Source organism: Psittacula echo (genome assembly GCF_963264785.1).
Source record: "Psittacula echo genome assembly, chromosome: 5".
Classification (NCBI taxonomy): domain Eukaryota; kingdom Metazoa; phylum Chordata; class Aves; order Psittaciformes; family Psittacidae; genus Psittacula; species Psittacula echo.
This window is the reverse complement of record NC_137739.1, coordinates 35,773,606-35,794,436: the sequence shown is the minus strand read 5'-3', so window position 1 is coordinate 35,794,436 and position 20,831 is coordinate 35,773,606. Positions and strand designations below refer to the sequence as shown.

At 43.0% G+C, this 20,831-nt stretch overlaps 1 protein-coding gene across 1 annotated transcript in view; it reads right to left on the bottom strand.

Moving 5' to 3' along the window:
• The window catches only part of OSBPL5 (oxysterol binding protein like 5), a gene marked incomplete at both ends in the record, with an annotated part of 183,146 nt that overhangs the window by 55,549 nt on the left and 106,766 nt on the right, over nucleotides 1–20,831 (bottom strand). Inside the window, one exon of the mRNA XM_080619134.1 lies at nucleotides 6,240–6,396. Coding sequence (XP_080475260.1) covers nucleotides 6,240–6,396 — 157 coding nt within the window. The remainder of the gene's footprint in view (nucleotides 1–6,239; nucleotides 6,397–20,831) is intronic.

Here is a 20,831-nt window from a genome sequence, read left to right as displayed (position 1 = left end):
TGTCATCATGCCCTTACAGTAAAAGAAAGCATAGCTCTCCTATTAAAAAACAGCCAAATAAATAGCGTCTGATGAGACTAGCTTTCTAGTGCCAAGACAGTCATTGTTATCCAACTGCAATGTAGTTCTCTTCTCAAAACCATTGGCAACCAGAGCTTCAGAATACTGGACACAGTAAAGAACCACTGAGCCAGTGAAATATAACCCATTTGTAGCACACATGAGCAAAACTGGGAGCTGTTAAAAACATTTTTAAACACTGTGTGAGCCAGTCTTGGAAACACCACCAAATCCAAAACCAGGAAGGGAAAACCCTGATTCTCTTGAAGTCAGCAGAAGTTGTCACAGATGTGTCAGAAGCCATAACATCTCCTGGAGTTTTCAGAGCAGCCACTTAAGAAGCCAAGCACCATTAAAAAAGCCATCCACAGAAGCTTACTGAAAAATAAATATCCTCTTGGCCATGTTCTACACTTCCATCATGGAACGTGTAAGAGAACCAGCAAGTTCCCTTATAACCAGAACTGCAACTGTGCTACAGGGTTTCACTGGTAAAGAGACAAGACAAAATCCATGCCCTTCTACAGGCACTAACAGGTAATAATAAGGTAGTTTTGTGTATCAACTCTTAAATTTAAGAAAAGGCTTTGTGGGACAACTGTCCCTAGAAGGTGTTCAACTTATCACAGCTGACTAAGGGTGGTGGGGCTTTCAGGTGTTTTTCAGTCTGCGGCACAGTGCCGTGCTGTGCCCCATGCACACAGACATGACAATGCAGAAAACAAACACTTCCAACTGGGAGAAGAGACAGCACGTGCATTGCTCACATGGGGACCTCAAGCAGAGGAAGGACCTATGCAGTCACATGGGAAAGTGGTGCAACAACAGGGAACCTAAATCTTAACCTAGTTTCTTAACTGTCACTCCTCCCCCTTGTGACACTGAGCCCTAAATAACACACCCGGAAACCTAATGTCCATAGGCATGAGAAAATCACAGGTGGCCAGATATTTTACAGTCCTCTTATGTTACCGTGTCAACTGGGATGGCCATAAGCACTGCTGTGCAGGGGTGAGTCCAGTATCTCTGTACTTTTTCTTTCTTTGATGGTGCTTTCCACTGTATAGCCCCCCCTCTCCCTGACAGAGACAGAGGAGGTTGGAATAAACTCACAAAGCCAAGTAACTGCTCCACTTACTTCCCATGAAGTTTTTCGTGAACATGTATGGGAAAGTAACATATGGTCTAAAAGTTCAAGTAAAGTTAATGGGAATCAGCTGCTGCCTGCTCTGAGGGAATGGCATCTATTAGCATAACAGAATTCACATCCATTCTTTATTACATCTCATTTCTTAAGAAAGCTTAACTCCAAGCCGGATGTGAGAGATTTCTGCCTTCTCTCAGTAATACAATTAAAAGGGTTCGCACCTGAACAATGAGATTTTCACTGGACCATCCTGCTCACAGAGCATTATTAAAAAAGGGAACACGCAACTCTTCACTCGTGCCATATCAAGGTTTGTAAGATATGTTTATGGAGCAGTATATACAGATTTCTGAAGCCAAACTCATTAAGCCTATTGGCACTTGTGAAGGAAAGGCTGTTTTTCGGAGAAGAACTATCACAGTTGTCTGTCTCAAGCAGACTGCTGTAGCCGTGAAGGAGAGCCAGCCTCTGAAACACGTCCAAGTTCCTCAAAAACCCACACGCATAGTTAAGTGCACAGAAAGCCCATAAGTAAGAGTTCCACCCAGAGCACAACAGACATAGCCGCCTTGAGAAAATAAATAGGAAACCACGTAAAAACATAAAAGCAGCTAAATATTAACTGGCTATAGAAGCTGAAGTTCTTATCTCTCTGATCAAGAAAACATAATGCTCACAATAGAAATAGAGCTGAATCTCTCCTGACTTAAGGTGCTGGCTGTGAGCAGAGAAGGGTCCTCCACAAAGGAGCCCAAAAGTTTTGCACCAAATAATGAAAAGTATTTTGGGAAGGGAATCAGTGGTGCCTATGGAAACAGCCTTCATCACATCATGAAGAAACCTGACAACACTCCATAGTCTTGTGGCTAAAGAGCAGAATTACTGATACCTTCTTTTATTCCATTACTGTCATGCATGGGAAAAATCAGTATTTAGTTACTTTCCAGAACAGTAACTATTCCTTTTCTCTGGTTTGTTTGTTTGGTTTTTTTTTGCTGGCCATCAATCCTACAGGTACATTTGCCTTTCTCCTTTATAAAAAATGATACAGCAAGCATGACTGATCACTGGTAATGGGAAACAAAATTACTGGGTTGTTGAGGAATTCATGATTAGCTCCACATAGCATGCACTATTATTTTATAGGCTTTCTGATAAAGTATCTGGATAACTACAAGAGTTAATAGAGGCTCTGATGTGTGGCAAAACTATTGCAAATGAAACCCATTACTGTTGTAAATATCAGCCACGTGGCCCAATGTGTACACTACACTGAAATTCACTTCTGTGTATCTATCACAGTAAAATTCCCATATTCATGAAAGTGAACCTCTTAGGATGCAGATAAGCTAACCTAACTTTTTATTTAATGACACTGTGTGATCTCGCAGCCTAGTCAGAAAGACGCTCTAAAAACTCTTTTAGCTACTCCTCAATAAATTTCCTATCCCCTGCAAGAGAATGTAGAGAAAGATTTTCTCTGCTTATTGCTAAATGAAACAGACATGGAAAAGGAACATGAATTCATGTCTCTCTGTGAACTCCCTTTAAAATTCCTCAAATTTCTTTTAGTTACCAGAATCACTAGCATTTCTGTATGCAAGCAAGAGGCAGAAAGTCCCAAGTGTTACTTTAGATGACGCTCTCTGCTTTTCCCTCATTTCATAGAATCATAGAATCATAGAATAGTTAGGGTTGGAAAGGACCTTGAGATCATCCAGTTCCAACCCCCCTGCCATGGGCAGGGACACCCCACACTAAACCATGCCACCCAAGGCCTCATCCAACCTGGCCTTGAACACCACCAAGGATGGAGCATTCACAACCTCCCTGGGCAACCCATTCCAGTGCCTCACCACCCTCACAGTAAAGAATTTCTTCCTTATATCCAATCTAAACTTCCCCTCTTTAAGTTTGAACCAGTTACCCCTTGTCCTGTCACTACAGTCCCTGATGAACAGTCCATCCCCAGCATCCCTGTAGGCCCCTTTCAGATACTGGAAGGCTGCTATGAGGTCTCCACGCAGCCTTCTCTTCTCCAGGCTGAACAGCCCCAACTTTCTCAGCCTATCTTCATACGGGAGGTGCTCCAGCCCCCTGATCATCCTTGTGGCCCTCCTCTGGACTTGTTCCAACAGTTCCATGTCCTTTTTATGTTGAGGACACCAGAACTGCACACAATACTCCAAGTGAGGTCTCATGAGAGCAGAGTAGAGGGGCAGGATCATCTCCTTTGACCTGCTGGTCATGCTCCTTTTGATGTAGCCCATTTTTTTCCTTAAAAAATGTCCTCTTGATGAACTGAACCTTCATAGTGTAGCTTGCCTGAAGTGTAAAGTCTATCACTCCCTTCCCACTGAATTATTTACTTGTACACCTCCATTGCTGGATGGCAATCCTAGGTGTTGGTGCTGTGAGACCTGCAGCTCCAGCCACCTCACAACCCACCAAATTCCTAGCAGGAAATCACTGAGCTCTGCTGCCTGTGTTGCCTACAGCACCCATCCAGCATGATCAGCCCAGTGCCCTCATAAAGAAAATCTGCTGGAGAAAACACAGATCACTGGAAAAGACTCAAGAACTGAAAGTTCATGTAAAACATCAGAGAAAAATGAAGGACAGAGAAATATTGGATGCAGCTGATGGACGTGGACCTGTGGCTTATCTATGGTGATAGCTGCATCCTTCAGAGAGACAGGAGAAGATGAGGGGAAGCACATGAGGCTCAGAGGAAAATGAGACAGAAGCAGCAGCAAAGGAGTGAAAGGAGAGCCCACCACAGGAAATGGCAACTGAACATGAAGAATGACAGTTACTTCTTACAGGAGAAGTGGGGAAAACAAAGAGAGAAGGCAGCTCTGTGGGAACAAGAAAGAAATGAAAGGAGTGAAAAAAAAAAGTAAGGATAGACAAAACCCCAGAATCTCTGCAAGAAATTCCCTGGCTGAAGCAGTAACTTCTGTTTGCTAGGAAAGGACATTCTCTCTTCTACAAACTCTTTGCCCTATGCTCTCCCTTTGCAATACAGAGAGCTCTCGCCCTTGCTGACGGCACTGCTGGAGGTTACTTAGGAAAACTGTGCAGCAGAACAAAAGCTCCAGCATGGTACAAGGGACTTGTTCTACTGAGCTCAACAAAGACTGTTTGGTATGGCTGCCAGCAGGGATCAAGGAGAAACAAGGTGATGGGAGAAGCTGAAGAAAAACCTCTTCCAGCTACCTCCTCTATCCTGAAACCCTCAACTTTCCCTTGTGTCTGAGAGATTACAGCATTGAAATACCTCTGTGAGGAAGTTAGTGACTTTTTTGGCACTGAAAATGCTTGTAAGAACTGAAGAATAGGAAAACTCTAAGTTATGGCTCTCCATCTCCCCAAAGCAAGAGGAAGTGTCTATAGCCTAAAAAATCGGCCCTCAGGATCCCAAGGACAGAGGAAGTGAAACAGCTATTTACTTACCAGACAAGATAGGCTGAGAAGTTGGGGCTGTTCAGCCTGGAGAAGAGAAGGCTGCGTGGAGACCTCATAGCAGCCTTCCAGTATCTGAAGGGGGCCTATAAGGATGCTGGGGATGGACTATTCATCAGGGACTGCAGTGAGAGGACAAGGGGTAACGGGTTCAAACTTAAAGAGGGGAAGTTTAGATTGGATATAAGGAAGAAATTCTTTACTGAGAGGGTAGTGAGGCACTGGAATGGGTTGCCCAGGGAGGCTGTGAATGCTCCATCCTTGGCGGTGTTCAAGGCCAGGTTGGATGAGGCCTTGGGTGGCATGGTTTAGTGTGGGGTGTTCCTGCCCATGGCAGGGGGGTTGGAACTAGATGATCTCAAGGTCCTTTCCAACCCTAACTATTCTATGATTCTATGATCTGTATGGACTGTACTTAAGGGCAGATAGCTGTTCAGAAGTCCCCACAGGTTTGAAATGTATCAGATTTTAGGTGTTCCACTTTTAAGCTGTTTCCAATTTGATTACCAAAAGGTTGTTGAAGCTTCTAGCGACCTCACTGACAGCCAGGATTAGTCAGCACTGCTGAAAATAGGCTCCCCATTGCCTTGAAGCAGACACCCACAAACAGAAATACCTGCAAAATCAGAAGCCCTTGATACCTTTGCTCTTAAAACCAATTAGCTCAGGAAACCCAGATTCTGCTCGTCATCTGTGAAGCCCAGAGAGTCTGTCAGGTGTTGCACCTATATGAACATGGAAACCTTTTGACAGATGCTATGTTCTTTCTCTAGATATCAGTGTTTTGAACGCTCATGAAGGTGCTGTGAGGTTTGAATATTTAGTACTGACATGGCAGCTGCAAATGACAGCTCTAGTGACTGTTCCCTGAGGCACTTGTTTACAGACCGGAACAGAAGCATTGTCTGCAGACCACAATCAAAGACAGACTTGAATGTTCATTGTGAGAAACAAACTCTGAAACAATAAAATAAGCTCTATTTCTTTCAGAAAGGAAAATTTCAAAAATTCAAAAAGGAAAATTGAAAGCAAAAGAGACACAAAGAGAACACTTAAAAGTCAGTTTGTCATTCACTGCAACCTGTCAAGATTCCTGGTACTTGTAGTGCTTGTAGGTATTTACAGAACATTAACCACAGAAAGTCTGCTCTTGTAATATTTATCCAGGGCTCTAAATCTGAACAGGGAAACCTGTCATTAGATAGCTTAAAGTGGGGCCAGCAAATCTCAAATGAGTCCCATGATTAGAGTGAAATACATCAAGTACTACAAAGTCAAAGCGCCCCAAAAACATTAACCAATTTTGAAATGTGAGGCCATGCAGTGTTCAAACGGTTATGAACCCCAACTCTCATGCCCTCCATTCCCACTTAATGTCATGGCAGTGAAAGACAACAGCATCATGAAGCAGCACTCTCTGCAATCCAGTAATACCTGCGTTGTAGAAGCCTCTCTCTCCCTCATATTAACTTGTTTCTCTCTGTTTCCTTGCAGCATGCTAAAATACCTACTTCCAGTCAAGCACCTGAGACATGTTACTTTCTGCAGTGACGCACCAGAAACCAACCTGGGCTGAGTGGGTAGATGTCATTTTCAGTCCCGAAGAACAGATTGCGTGTCAACTTGCGAGGGTCAACCTTCTGAGGAGTGGACGAGGCCGGATAGAGGGAGAACCTGCGGCGGAGAAAGTTCTCCTCCTTCATGGCATGAGTTGTGGGGGTTTTCTGAAAATCAAAGATAGAAATAACGGTTCATTTCAAGACACAGGATATCAAAGTTTCACACCCAGATGACTCCACTGTTTCAAAGCTGCCTAATCCTATGTGATGTGCCAGATCTTTTTATAGAGTGCCAGAAAGCTATGCAGGGAAAAAAAGAAAGTGGTATTAGTCTGAAGCTACAACCACTGATTTGCTGACTGTCAGTATTTGAAAACTGCAGGGAAGCAGGACACTGCTCCTTGGTGCATCCAGGCAGTATAACACCCTCCTGCCTACATGGATCTATCTAGGATAACAGCTACTTACTAGCTCTATTCAGTGCACAGTGTCTAAAATTCATGGGGTTTTTTTGTTTTGTTTTGTTTTTTTGTTTTTGTTTGTTTGTTTTGGTTTGGGTTTTTTTAGGTTTTGGAGTCTCGTAAGTGTAACTCCATTGGTTTCAGTGCATTTACACCACCTCCACAAAACAACATTGAATCAGAGCTGCATGGAGGAAGAGGAACCAGCTGCATGAGCTGCAGAGAGCAGCAAAATAAAAGATAACACCAGTGTTGCTCCTGCCCTTATTTCCAATTACAGCATATCTAAACATTTTCAGGTTTGTTGAAAATGGCATTTACATCAGCTTTGTAGTTTGATCAGTAATATAAACCTTGCTGCTCTATGAGGGTAAAGAACAACATTTATCTCCCCAAAAACCTCCCTGCATCCCCATATAAGAGCCTGGTGGTACCGTGCTCTTTACTACCACTTGGCTAGAATATTAGACTATCCTAGCTGGAATTAAAGGTTTCTTTTATACCCATCCAACAAGCAGTTCTTTCTTACCCTTTACAAAAAGATATTATGACTGTCTCCTTCCTGAGTTACAAGCTTTATTCTCTCTACATGTGCAGCCAGAGGCAGGGCTCTTGCTAGCAGTAAGAAGCATTAACTCAGCCGTTGGGTAGGCGTTACAAACCCCAAGGTCTGCTGCTTCCCAGGGCACAGTTACTGAGGTAAGAAAAACCCTTCAGATGGTACATGTTTCCTGAAAAGAGCCTCCACATTTTCCCATCTCTTTTAGGCCAGTAGCCTAAAGAAAACAAAGGGGGAAAAGCTGCCCTGAGTCACAGTGCAGTTCAGGAGGGCAGGATCAACATACATGTAAGGTGACCTTTGTGGCACTAGGTCGAAAATGGGCTGATTACAAGCTAGAATATACTGCCCTGCCCTTCCTGCTCCCAGCACCACCCCAGTGCTTGTGCTGGTCCGAATGCCCAATTTAATGTAGAACCATCAGCGGCCTCTTAGAACTCAGCCTTCGCAGCTGAGAAGCTGCATGGGGGTGCCATGAATGCATCCCAACATAAACGCCCCTCCTGTGTTTTATCTGAGCTCTGTCTTTTTGCCTGCTCTGCTAATTTCTGTAGAAAACAGTCTCAAGGGTTCAGGTTTTGTAATTATTATTTTAATTTATTTACACAGCAGGCTGCATCATCTTTAAAGCTAGCTGTGATTTACATGGCAAGAGAGAACCTGCTCCTTTTTTCCTGAAAGAGATTGCCTCAGTGCCCAAGAGCTTAATTTGATCTACATCAGCCTGGACTGCAACAATGAACATGGGTTACCAAAACCACTTGGAGGAGCAGGTCTTTCTGAATCCAGCTTACCATGCTGGGAGGGGTGAGCCATCAGATGTGAGGGCTAACATCTGCAAAGGGGAAAATGGCTAGCAGCTGGGGCTAGCCCCAGAAAGGGCTCCCTCAGGCCACATAGGTGCAATTTGAAGGGGATACATCTCCCCTGCTGTGTCCAAATCATCCACAGAAGATGAATTAAGGTTTGTGAAGTGCTCAGAGGACACAATGCTCCCCAAAAGCCCCACGTTATCAGGTATCCCCTGTGAAGTGGCTGCAAGACACTACAGACTCAGTAGCAGCATTTCACCATAACCACTTCACACAACTCTTTATGAAAGGCTTTGAATCTGGGTGCCAGGACATGGATGGCACGCTGGACAGGGCTACCATGGAGCAACCCTTCACACAGCACCTCCCATGAGGCTGTGTTTCAGGCCCATGATGTGTGATGACAGCCGGGTGAAATGAGGTGGCTGCAGCGCCTTCCACTCACTGCTACCCTGCCTCCTGTCAGTTCAACTGCCAGCAACACTGCCCTGCAAACATACATCCGGGCTCAAAGAGTCCCCAGGCTTCCACTGCAGTCAACGGCATCTCCAAAGCAGCAGGTAACTGAGCTACCTAACATTTAGCAATGTAATTAACACTTCTTTTTGCATACTCTTGACTGCATACAGCTGGGTGGGGAGAAGATGCAAAATTAAAGCTAACTTTAAAAAAAGGAAAGAGAGAGAGGAGGAAAATGCAGCTAGTTACACGTCTGGAAGTGAAATATTTTTAAATAATCCACATCTAAATAGCTGGGTTTGGAATGCTAACACTGAACTATTTTCTGCTCTTGTTCCCAGAAAGACCGTTTCAACTCTCCACCTCTACAACTACTTGTAAGTGGCTCAAGACAAAAGCAAATCCATGGGATGCTCTCCCCCAAAAGCAGTGACCCATCAAGGCCAAGCTGTTAATGCAGGAAGGCATTCAGAAATCCCAGGTCCATCCAGTTGCAAGCAGGCTGGTGAATAAATTACAAAACATCTGTCTATCCAGCTCTTAGGCCCTGCTCTTGTGGTGGAGACTCTTCTTGACAGAGTAACAAAAAGGCTGCATTCAGCATCATTTTGTCTCTGCGATACTGTGAGCCACATCAGTGGAGAACTGTCAGCCAGCTCACACTGATGGTGGCAAAACCCCTCCAGACACCTGAGCAAGAGCAAGCTCTAAACTGGGTTAGACATACCAGAACACAACTTCTGTCAACTGCTGCTATATTTACTATGTAGAGAGACTGATGCTCCAATGTTTCCCTCACCTATTATTTCACACTATTCAACCAAGGGATAATTGACAGAATTACTGTGCTGATGCTCTCTTGTTCCCACACTTATTTAAGCCACAGGCTTGGCAGTAAGAAAGCTGGACATCTTGTTCAACCAGGAGCACCTACTGGGCAATAACAAAGGGAAGATTTGAGAAAAGTCTGTAATTTGCTCTTCTCTTCTTTATCTTAATGCAAACTTGTGGCAGCAACTTACCTCTTTTTGACCACAAAAATCAATTTGAGTAAGTTCCTCTTAACTGTGTCCTTTTTGGCATAAGACCTGTGATCGAAGCTCCCTGGGAAGAGCTTCTCAGTGTGTCTGTCAGCTACACACAACCATGCACCCCACCATGTCATCAACATCCCAGACTGTTTTTCAAAGATCACCTAACAGTGCATTGCTTTAGCTCACGGGCACCAATCACTCCTACATTTGACTCTTATCCAGACAGGTTCTGATGCCATCCACATTTTAATGGGCTGACAGAGGCTGACAGCAGCAGAGCCTCTCATTCAGTGTGCTATATAGTGCACTTTAACTTACTTTTCCTTTATTTGGGGTAAAAGAGAAGACTTGTTGGCCTGCAGCTGGTTCTCTGAGACTGCACCATCTTACATTACTATAACATTTTATCAAAAAAAGGCTGAGATGGACAGACTCACCCTACAAGACTTCACCTCATTGCGCAGTGCAAAGTGTAGCACAAAATCACAGAAAAGGCCATTTTTGTGTGGTTTTTCTTTTTTTGTTTGTTTTTTGTTTGTTTGTTTGTTTGTTTGTTTTTTTTAATACATCAGACACTTTTTTCCTTGGTGGGAGAAAATGTAGTCCATACTATTAAGATTCTATAATACACCTGAAACATTTGGCTTGGTTTCCGAAAGATACCTCTGTGTGTCTGCATCTGTATCTATCCTGTTTTGTCCTCCCTCCCAGTGCCTTTTGTATCACTGGCAAAAGTAAAGGAAATCCAACAGGCGTTAGAAAACTTGAAAACATTAGCTTCTTAAAAGTTATGTGAAAATCAGATGCTAAAGAAAGGAAGGAAACTGTATTGCTGTCCTCTGAAAGAAGGCCAGTACTTGAATCCAGCTATTACCAAACGTCACTGAATCCAACATAAGCCACAAATCCATACGAAAATGCGGCTTCATTAGCTCACTCAGAGAGCTACTTCTTGTTTCTGCCCATAAGGATCTGCCTGCCCAACCTAGCTTCAAACTACATAAAGCTCATGAGAGTTGAAGGGATGCTGAACAGTAGATGCCAGGGGCAATTTTCCAAAGGGATCTAACAGGAAAGTGGGAGGTGTGATTGGTGTTTTTCACAACAGGGCTCTTTAGACATCTAAATCCAGCCTCTATCCAGAATCACCTTTGTGAAATAGGAGAGTGTGAAGGGTTCCAAGAATATAGCCTTGTATTACATCTGCTTTTACACCATTTATGCATGATTATCTAGAAATCATATAAAAATTCACCGGTAATGAAGAATCTAGTAAGAAATAAGCATCCATAGACAACAGACATCCAGACAAGAGTGCTTTTGAGTCTCAAATCTTTCGTGTCTGATTTGAGAACAACATTGCTGTTCTGAAACCCAAATCTACTTCTAAATCAGTATTTTGGAGGTTGCTTCAGGATATGCAGATGCTTCACAGAAACCAGTTCTGCGGGGGTTAGGGGAATAGAGAGAAGGTAAAAATTAAAATCGGGCCAGAACTGCAGAAGGCCAAAAATTGCCATTATGTTACCAAAACCACTTATATAACACAAGGCAACAAATTTCACCTACTGCTCCTGCATTCCCTCCAAATCTGGCACATGAGATAGAAAACTGTCCAAGAAAAATATTGTATCTTGATTTGAAAACATCGACTGATGCAGAATCCGTAAGTTCTCTTAGGAAGCTAACTTCACCATGAAAAATCTTCATTCTAGCTCTTGCATGAATTTATCTGGTTGTTAGTCTTGGTAGATTAAAGCACCCTGAAGTTTGCAGCTCAGGTCATTTCTGGCCTTCTATTCTGTGCTCTTGATCATAAAAATGAAGAAAAGGTAATACAGAGAGTAATGACAGAGCCACTAAACACAGTATTTTTCACGCTTGCCCCTTTCACGTTGACAGCTCTCTAAGCAGTAATGGGCTATTAAATGTGGGCTGTTCACCGGAGCTTAAATAGGAATAAATAATTCAGCAGCAAGAAATAAACTTCTTGCTAACCCTGTCTCTGAGACCACTTTATCTTTTAAAAATGAAAAATATAGCAGATGAGAAGTCTGCACCAAACCCCATGAAACACAGGACAAACAAAATGGGGAACTTCCCACTCCCAGGCAGCTTCAGGAACAGACAACCTAAGAGCAATGGGGCAAGAATAAAAGTTATTTTATCAGCAAACCTCCTGGCTGCCATTAAGGCAAATGGGAACTGCCAGCTCTCTCCTCTTCTGGCACCAGAGCCATTTTGGGTGAAGGCAGAGACTAACACACTTACAGATGATCAGCATTGGTGCAGAGGTAACTTTCACGTGGCTGCTCTGCATTTTGGGTATTTTGTGCTTGCTAGGAAGACAGCGGCAGTGTTCAGTAAAAAAAAAAGCTCAAGGCTTTTGGGGGTGGAATTTTCCTGGCTCCACCTTTACATGGTCTAAGTTCCTGATACATAATTACCACACAGCTAAACACTGTGCTGCCCCTACCCTCTGCAAACTGGTGGGTAGGTTGGTTTGCTTACTCTCATTTCCAGCATTTTAAAATAGTATTGGAAATACGTACATCTCTATAAATAGTAAAATAGTGGGTTTGTATAGTCAAGAAGGCTGTGGTATTTGCGGGGGAGGGGGGCAATTTATTTAAAGCTTGTTTCAAACAACCTTCTCTTTTTCTGGTCACTAAGTATTTCCCAGAAATCAAAACCATATTTTGTAGTCACAGCAGTCATTCACTCCAGAATCCACATCAATAAGGAAAATTAAATCAAAAGATACTAACATTTCCCGATTCAATTAACCCTGAGGAGGTAAAAAATTCATGAACTAAAAGAGAAGGCAAATTGTTATCAGATACATTTCTAACTATTGCAATCCTAAATACTCACAAGGAAAAACAGCATCACAGACCCTCAGCAAGGGTAGATTATTAGTTCAGTGGTGCACTGGTGATTTACAATAGCTGAAGAGCTACAATCAATTCAGAAAGTCTGTGAAATCTGTTTCTGGAAACTATTCCTGAAATACCTATTTATAAGACAGGTAATTGGACAACCAATCCCCCGCTAACAGTTAAATAAAACCTGATACAGGGAAAAGTGCCCACAAAGGCAATGTTTTTTCTCTACCTAATCCATGTTTTTCGATCAAGGATATGGCAAAACTCACATATTAGAGCTAACACTGCATGTTTTGGCTTGTCATGCTGTTGGCTGGAACCTGAAGCAATAAGCGTCAGCTATTCCCGAACGTTATTTGGGTCAGTTATTTCTCTGTGGTGCTGGCAAGGGAATCTTTCCTCACCAGTGGTGGTCCCTGGTATGTTCTTGCTCGATCATGTCCTGCTCTGCTGGATCCCAAACCAGCCCCAGAAACTCAATGGAGCCCAACTCTTTCAATCCTTCATGTGCTCCATCCAGATGAATACACTGAAACACTGGTACTGCAGGAGTGCTCAGATTTTGAGGACTGCCATACCCTCTGCTACATGTCATACTATTCAGGTTGATGTCCAGGCTAGAAAATCAAGTAACACGGGTTGCTGAAGACACCCATCTGCAGCAAAGGAACCAAGTTACGGAAAGGAGAGGCTACAGACAGCTTTATTAAGATTATATGCCCCAGGAAGGATTTCTCTCAGGATTCTGAGCAGGTTCAGGAGCATGGCTAGCTCATCCCGACAACCTAACTCAAAGCTCACACGCTCTGCAGAGTCCGTAAGGCTGCTGTTTTTGTGGAAGTTGCCTACCACAGCCACCCCCAGCAATCTGCTCTGGTTTTCTCTAAGAACAGAACAACAACCTCTTTCTATCACCTTCAGCTTTTCTGCCTGCCTTTTCCTGCACTGGGCAGCAGAAACTATGTAGTAATTAGGAGAGAAAACTATTTCTTCCCTTAATTCTCTGTAAGAGGTCTTGATTAATGTTTCCTTTGTATTCACCAAAACATTTGCAGCTTTAGGCACACCAGCAGCATTTAGACCCATAATCTTCTTACAACTAATCTCTCTCTACTGTGAGTGTCATGTTCAAAGCCCACAAACAGAACAACTACAGGCAGAACCAGGCGCTGAATGTCTATACTGAGAAAAAACCATCCCAGATCATTTGTTTTGGGGATGCCTATTTAACTTGAGACTAAGAAATCTGAAGCTATGGCCAAAACATTTTTATTTGACATGTAGGAAAATCTCATCTTCAGAATCATCTCTGGTTTGGATAAACATCTCCTGTGAGCCTATCACTAAAGCCATGCTGTGTTTGGGAAAGGGATCACTGCAATCTTATGGCTTAGAAATGGGCATTGTAATAAGTATTAAATATACAATCCTCATGTGTTTTTTGTCTTAAAACACTTGCAATTTTCTCTGTAAACATGACGCTAGAGATTTTTTACAACTAAGAACATTGAGCGGATCACTGAAATGAATGCTTAATGATTTTTACATCTAACTCCTCTGCCCTTTAAAGTGTATATTTTTATATGCAGAAGGCTATTAATTTAACAAAGCGTATTAGATTTCCCACTAGCACTGAGGGGCTTCTCCTGACTTAGCAATTTCACTTGTCTTTCCCCTTGCTAACGGCATAGATCATACCTCATTTGCTGTAATTACAACTAGTACATCAACCTTAATTATTTCCCTGGTAATGGCAAGTGCATGCAGAGTTGCAGGTTTTACCCATACTACGACAAGGATGAGGAAATTCCCAGCACTCAGAGAAGGACAGGAGAGAGCACCTTTCCTGCAGACTTTTGTTTTAGTCCCTTACTTTCTTTACAGTAAATCACACTGCATAACCTCCTTTAGGCCTTGATTTTGGAAGTCATCTCTACTGAGTCAAGTTCATGCAAAGGTATTGAAGCACCAATCTATGAAGGAAGGTAAGGTGTTTTCTTCAAATCCTCTTCAGCCCTTTAATCTCATGTTCTAATATATTCAACTGAAGACAACCAAAAGATAAATCACAGTTGTTCAGCATACATCAAGCACCTGAATGCTTATCCATCTCACTGAATTTGTATTCAAAGTTTACCATTATTTGTTACTGATATCTCTAGTCAGCATTCATTTAAGCAATCAAAAAGTTAAAAAGTCAAAATGCAGATTAGCAAAGACTCCCCACCAAAACATAATGTACAATCAAGCACATGTACAATATATAGGAAGAAATGTGCCATCAAAGATCACAACTGATCTCCTAATGCAGTGGTCATAACACACAAGCCAAGAAATTCCAGTAAGGATCCATCTTGAAACAAACTCAGGAACCAGATCCCTGCCTCTAAATTTCTGTTTATCTAGAAATATTTATATACTTGTTTAAAATTGAAGTTTCGTATAGGTGACACAAGGATTCATGTGCCTATCACAGCTGCTTCTCTGCAGAGAACTCAAGAGGCTGTGGAGATATATTTACACCAAAATTAACTTATAAGCACAACTCAGGCACACATACATAAATTACCTTTGAGGTAGCTAGCTGGAGTAGGGTTGATGGTGTGGGCTACAGTAGTAAGGCATGCAAGGCAGGCTAGAAATTGTATGTGAGAAATCAGGCAAACACTACATAGCCAGATCATTCTGAAGTCCACGCTGATGTCTGCTACTGAGCAAGCCTGTTCAAGTGTTCAGGTAAGCAAATATAAGCCACCAACACACCTCTCTTGCAGTACAGGCCATCCCTGAATCCCTGCTGCTTGTGCTGCACTTGTGGGCACAGCTCCCAGCCAGCCTGCAGCAGTTTGGCAATGCATGCCAAAGCCAAAAGGCAACGTTCCCTTTGACTTCCACAGGTGCGAGACTCATGCACAGAGGCACAGTATGAGGTTAGGCACCAAACTCAGTGTCAGAAGCTTTGTGCTAATTAAGGAACCAAGCACATGTTTCTGAATTTCAATGCAAATAATATTAGGCCTGAAGGTAAAAACATTCAACATATGACTCAAAAAATCTCCACCTGAAATGCAGATTTGAAGTGCTCCGTTTCCTTTTTATTGCAATTATTAATAGTGATAGCTCATCCACCAGTGACATTTTTTTGTTTGAGGCACACTGTGAACACAGTGTCTCCAAGCCTGAGCATCTCAGGAAGCACGTTTCTGAGCTCTATGAACAGTATTCACAAGTTGCATAAAGGTAAGCCACATCCAAATTTGACACATTGAGCTTTCCAGTAATTATTTGTAACTCAGTACATACTCTGCTTGGGGAAGTGATATCCCACAGACCCCTGTGCCCTCAAGTTTTATGCACACTAATTGCTAGTAACATGTCATCCCTCTGATGACCTCCCATAAAATCCTTTTAAACTGTAGCTGCCTACTTAGGAAAACAGCTTTTTAATAACCGCATGGTTACAGTGATACCTTAGGAGCTAGAGACCCCAGGCTGTGGTAAGGGTTGCCCTGATGGAGTCACTGTGACAGGCTTTTGGGAAGAGGGATTCTGGTCCCACACGGAACCTGCTATCCCCACTACCTGCAGGAGGACTCCAATGTGCATGGCCCTTCGCAGGGGGTAACAGGAGTTGGGATAAATCCAGAGTGGTGAGGGAAATGTGGTATCAGGTACATGAAAGCATAAACATAAACAGGAAATTCATTTAGCTGTTTTAGCTAAAGCTATCACAGATTTAAAGCCATGAAAAGAACACGTTGCTTTGGACAGGCATTGCAGCTAAGTCATCTGCAAGCAGGCCACATCTTCAAGGTCAATTCTTGCCTTGATATGTTCTTTAAAAAGAACATATTAAAAAGCATCATTACAGCCTCATACCACTATCTAAATCACATAATGAGATCATATTCCCTTTTAATGGAAGGATCCTACTTCAAGCTTTAATGACATTTTAAAAAACCCACAGATGACTGAAAGCCTCACTGATGGCTTTCTATGATATCCACCTCTGCCTTTATATAATTACATTTAAAAAAGATTGTGCCTTGGGGCTACACTCCCACCACACCATTACTAGGAAACACCAAGCTAATTTTAAGACCCACTTTCATGCTTGTTAGTGTCCTCCTGACATTATTGCCTTGTTTGTGAAATACTGTCCCCTTGTAACAAAGTAAAACCCAAACTTCTATCTCAAGTCCTGTTGAGCCACTTTCAGACTCAGGCTCAGAAGGGAACTTCACTGTTGCAGTAAGGCAAAGCTAATGACAGGAAAGGATGTTTACAAACCAGCTTCCAACAGAGAAAATAACTGCTGATCAATTTCACAAAGATTTTCCAGAATCAGTTCCAGAGTTTTTATGTCATGAGCATCCACCATCCCAAACACAAAGAACAAAACAGACAATCCTAAATGCCAAGAATTTTAGTTTAGAAACATACTTCTACCTTGACATCCTGTTAAAGCACAAATTGTATCTCCATCCAATGGCTCTGACACCAAGCCCGCTAAATTATAGGCAACCTGGCTCATGTGCTTCTGAAGAATAATGAAGTGATGGAGAAATGACCACATTCCACGGTGCTCCATTCACGCAGAATTTTCTGCTCCTCTATTTTCTTGTTTCTCCTATCAGATTCAGGCAGGCTCTGTAAACGTCAGAGGCTTTCACAAGAAGGGCTGAATAAACAACATCAAATAAGTTTTAAGGAAGTGCATCTATTTTTGGAAAGATCCTTGTATGCCCGTTTAGCTTTTCAGACTTTTGGGCACGCTAGTATCCAAGATATGCTGTAGAGTGGTTTAAATTTAACATCCACCTACACTTCCTCTGCTATAGCCACGCTCCCTGAAATTCTACAGGAAATTAATGTTCTGTGTGCTTTAGCATAAACTTCACTGTTTCTCAGAGACAAGAGCATCAAGCTCTTCCTAGAACAATAGTTAAGAGATGGCACTGAAGTTATTTTGGTCCTAGATTTTTAATTAAAATTCTCTGTGGGAGGAAGGAAACTAGACAACCCACAAAGAGCATTTAGGGTGGAATTTATGCTGTGTCAAATGAGCCCAAAGGACTCAAACCGCACAGAGGCTTATGCAGCACACACAATGAAACCCACTCTCAGCCACAGTCCTCAAGCCAAAATCCTTTTTGTGCCTACCTCAGTCCTTCCTTCCCTCCCAGTCTATCCATGACTTATCAGTGAACATAAGGGGATAGGACAAACTCTTTGCACTGGCACTTTCCTTTGATTCAGCCGGAGGGAGCTTTAGGCATGCAGGTGAATGAATACATGCTCGTCATACAAATTTAACTGTGCATTTGTCTTTGCTGATCTCCTCTTACTTGTTCAAATAATACTATCCCAGTATTTTTGCCATGGACTACTCTTCTACTTGTACAGCTGTCCCACTACCAGATGCAGCCTATGTGTGCCAGGTATAACCCAGAAAGAAACTGTCTGCACCGCGAGGGTGGTGAAACATTGGAACCCAAAGGTTGCCCAGAGAAGCTGTGGCTGCCCCACCCCTGGCAGTGTTCAAGGCCAGGTTGGACTGGGCTTTCAGCAACCTGATCTAGTGGAAGGTGTCCCTGCCATGGCAGGGGAGTTGGAACGAGATGATCTTTCAGATCCCTTCCAACCCAAACCATTCTGTGATTCTATGATAGCTCAAGCCCTGAAGAATTCAGGCTCCTGATCTCATGGGCAGCAAACCTGACAATATAGCTCTTGACAAAAGACAACAGATCAAAAAGTCACAGAATTCAGAAAGAGGACTCCTCTCATCACTTTAAAGCTCACCTATACTTACACTGGCTTTTTTTGTCACTGAATGGAAAGATCTGAGCAAAAATAATAAGAAAAAAAATAACCCAAACTGAAACAAAACAGTGCTGCTTGGCTGCAACTCCTTATTGCTACAAGCACTGACAACTGAAAATACAAGGGAGATCAAAAGCCCCTGGCTGGAGAGCTGGGAGTTCCCAGTTGGGGAAAGTAAGGAAAGCACTAGCCACGCAGCACAACACCAACACAAGGATGTTCAAGGCAGCTCCAGCATTGCCACAAGGGAGGGAGGAGACTACAAAGGAGGATATGGAAAACAAGGGGCACCTGCAGACCATCGTGTATAGATTTATGGATGACACTGACCTTCAACAGATCTATGTCAAAAGTGTAAAGATGGCTTTAAACAAACAGAACTCCCACCTCCCACACAAACATGAGCTGAAACCTGGCACAGAAGGAAGATCCGGTCCTCGGCATCCAGACTGACTGTGATTGAAAGGAAGCCAGACACAATGCAGCCAATTCATGACATTTTCTTTATCACGGCACTAAGAGCAGCAATACAATGCTTTCCAATAAAGACTGCAGCAATTTATCACAGAGAGACAGGAGTTAGCAGGAAACACTCTCATTATCTCTGCTACAAAAAGGAAATGGCACGGAGAATGGCTAAAAGGTGACAGTTTTTACGAGGCCGGACTTCAGGCCAGCTCCATGCTGACCAGCTCATCTTTTCCACAGCAGAAAAGAAGTGGTAAGTTAAGCATCAGCTGTGTAGGTCTTACAAAAGGAATTACAGTTGCCAGACTATGACTTTTGAAGAGAAACAAACCAAGACAAATGCTACTATTTAAATAGCAACCATGCTGGTTTGTGGCCTCTTTAGCAGGGTGATGCTGACTTACAGTGGTGAGTGCAGGCACCCAACAGGTAGAAGGGAGGCAATTTCAGAAAGACCTGCAACACTGTAAGGAGGGGGTAGAGGAGAACAAGAGCCCATGCTGCTTTCTGGCAACTACTTGGTCTGTGTTACAACAGTAGGCTTTAAAGTGGTTGCTGCCTACAAGCTTCAAATGTAGAAGAGTTTATAAACACAAGAGCCCAGATGGAAAAGATCTGAAAAGTTTGGGAGGGTAACGAGGGATAAAATAAACAAATATCTCTGAAATGAAGTAAGGAAGCACTTAAAATGACAGACATCGTCGTGCCTCTAAAAGGTACAAAACCTTCACCATCCCATGGCTGTGCACACATACTGAATTCCCCTACAGGGCAGAAACACAGGCTGCTATTACCAGCTGCCAGTAATAAATACTATTGCTCAACCATTAGCAGTTGGCACAGCAAATAAACATGCTAGGAACTGTACACATGCCTCACAATGCATACTGGGTTTCTAACCATCTCAGGCAGCACTTGGACCCAAACATATTTGCTGAAGAGCAACAGACCACACTAGCTAATGTCTATGTGTAGCAGGGAAAACTAAAAAGCATAACATTTTGATTTCTTCCCCTTGATCAGGTGAGCTCATTCAGTGTTTTACCCAGCAAAACTGATTTTCCACTGCAGTCATCTCTTCACCTTTAGGGAAATGTATAAACACAGATATTAAAGGCTTCTGTCCTAGGCAGCTCACAGTATATCACCACAGACACCAGTGATTCAGTTGCTGTAAGGATGATTGGGTGTTTTATAATGAACAATTTCATAGCTGGTTAAAAGTGGAGCCGACGAGACAATAAAAAGGAGCTTTTCAAAACTGCTCACCAATGGATTCTGTGGACTCCTGTGGGAGTAGGGATGAGCTGATATTGCTTCTGTCTTTCAATCTTATGTAAACTGTCCCAACCACAAGCCTTGCTGCCAAGAACTGCAGGCAAGGACCTGTCTGATGCCTCTGCCTCTCCTTCCAGGGCTGCCAATGCTGCTGGACTCTTTAAGGAGAAAGATCAGCTGCTGACAGCCTGCGGCTCCCACCAGATGCAAACAGAGCAGGCAAAACCTGTGAGTCAGCTCAGGAAGAAAAGTAACCTAAACCAGCAAAAGCACCATCAGAGATCACTTTCCTCCTAGAATGAAGCAGCAAAGACCAGGGCAAGCTGAATGCTAGGCTGGGTTACTGCAGATTTGTCCAAGGTCAGTTGCTTGCTCTTGATGACCATATGCCAGTTTTATTGAGTGACTGACTGCTGCCCACCTGTGCCACTGTGACAGCCCCCTGCAGCGCCCAGCCGCAGCCCCAGCTTGCAGGCAAGAGCCCATCCCACTCACAGGAGCCACCTCCACCACTATCATCAGTGTCATGGGGAATCAATGAGCTTGGGAAAAAAATGGTGAAGTTTTCCTCCCTGATCTGTGAAAAAAGCCACCTGCACTTCCGAAAGCTGTTTCTGAAGCAGTGCTCAGGCTGGAGGTAACGAAGTTGAGAAATGCAGATTGAAATGGCACTCACAATAAGCAAAGGTGGGAATTAAATGATATGGAGGTGACACTAACTCATAGGAGGAAACTATTAGGTTCTGTGAAAATTTATTTCCCTCAACAGCCCAGCAAGTTGTGCCAACAAGCAGCACAATAAAGCACATTCCTCCCAG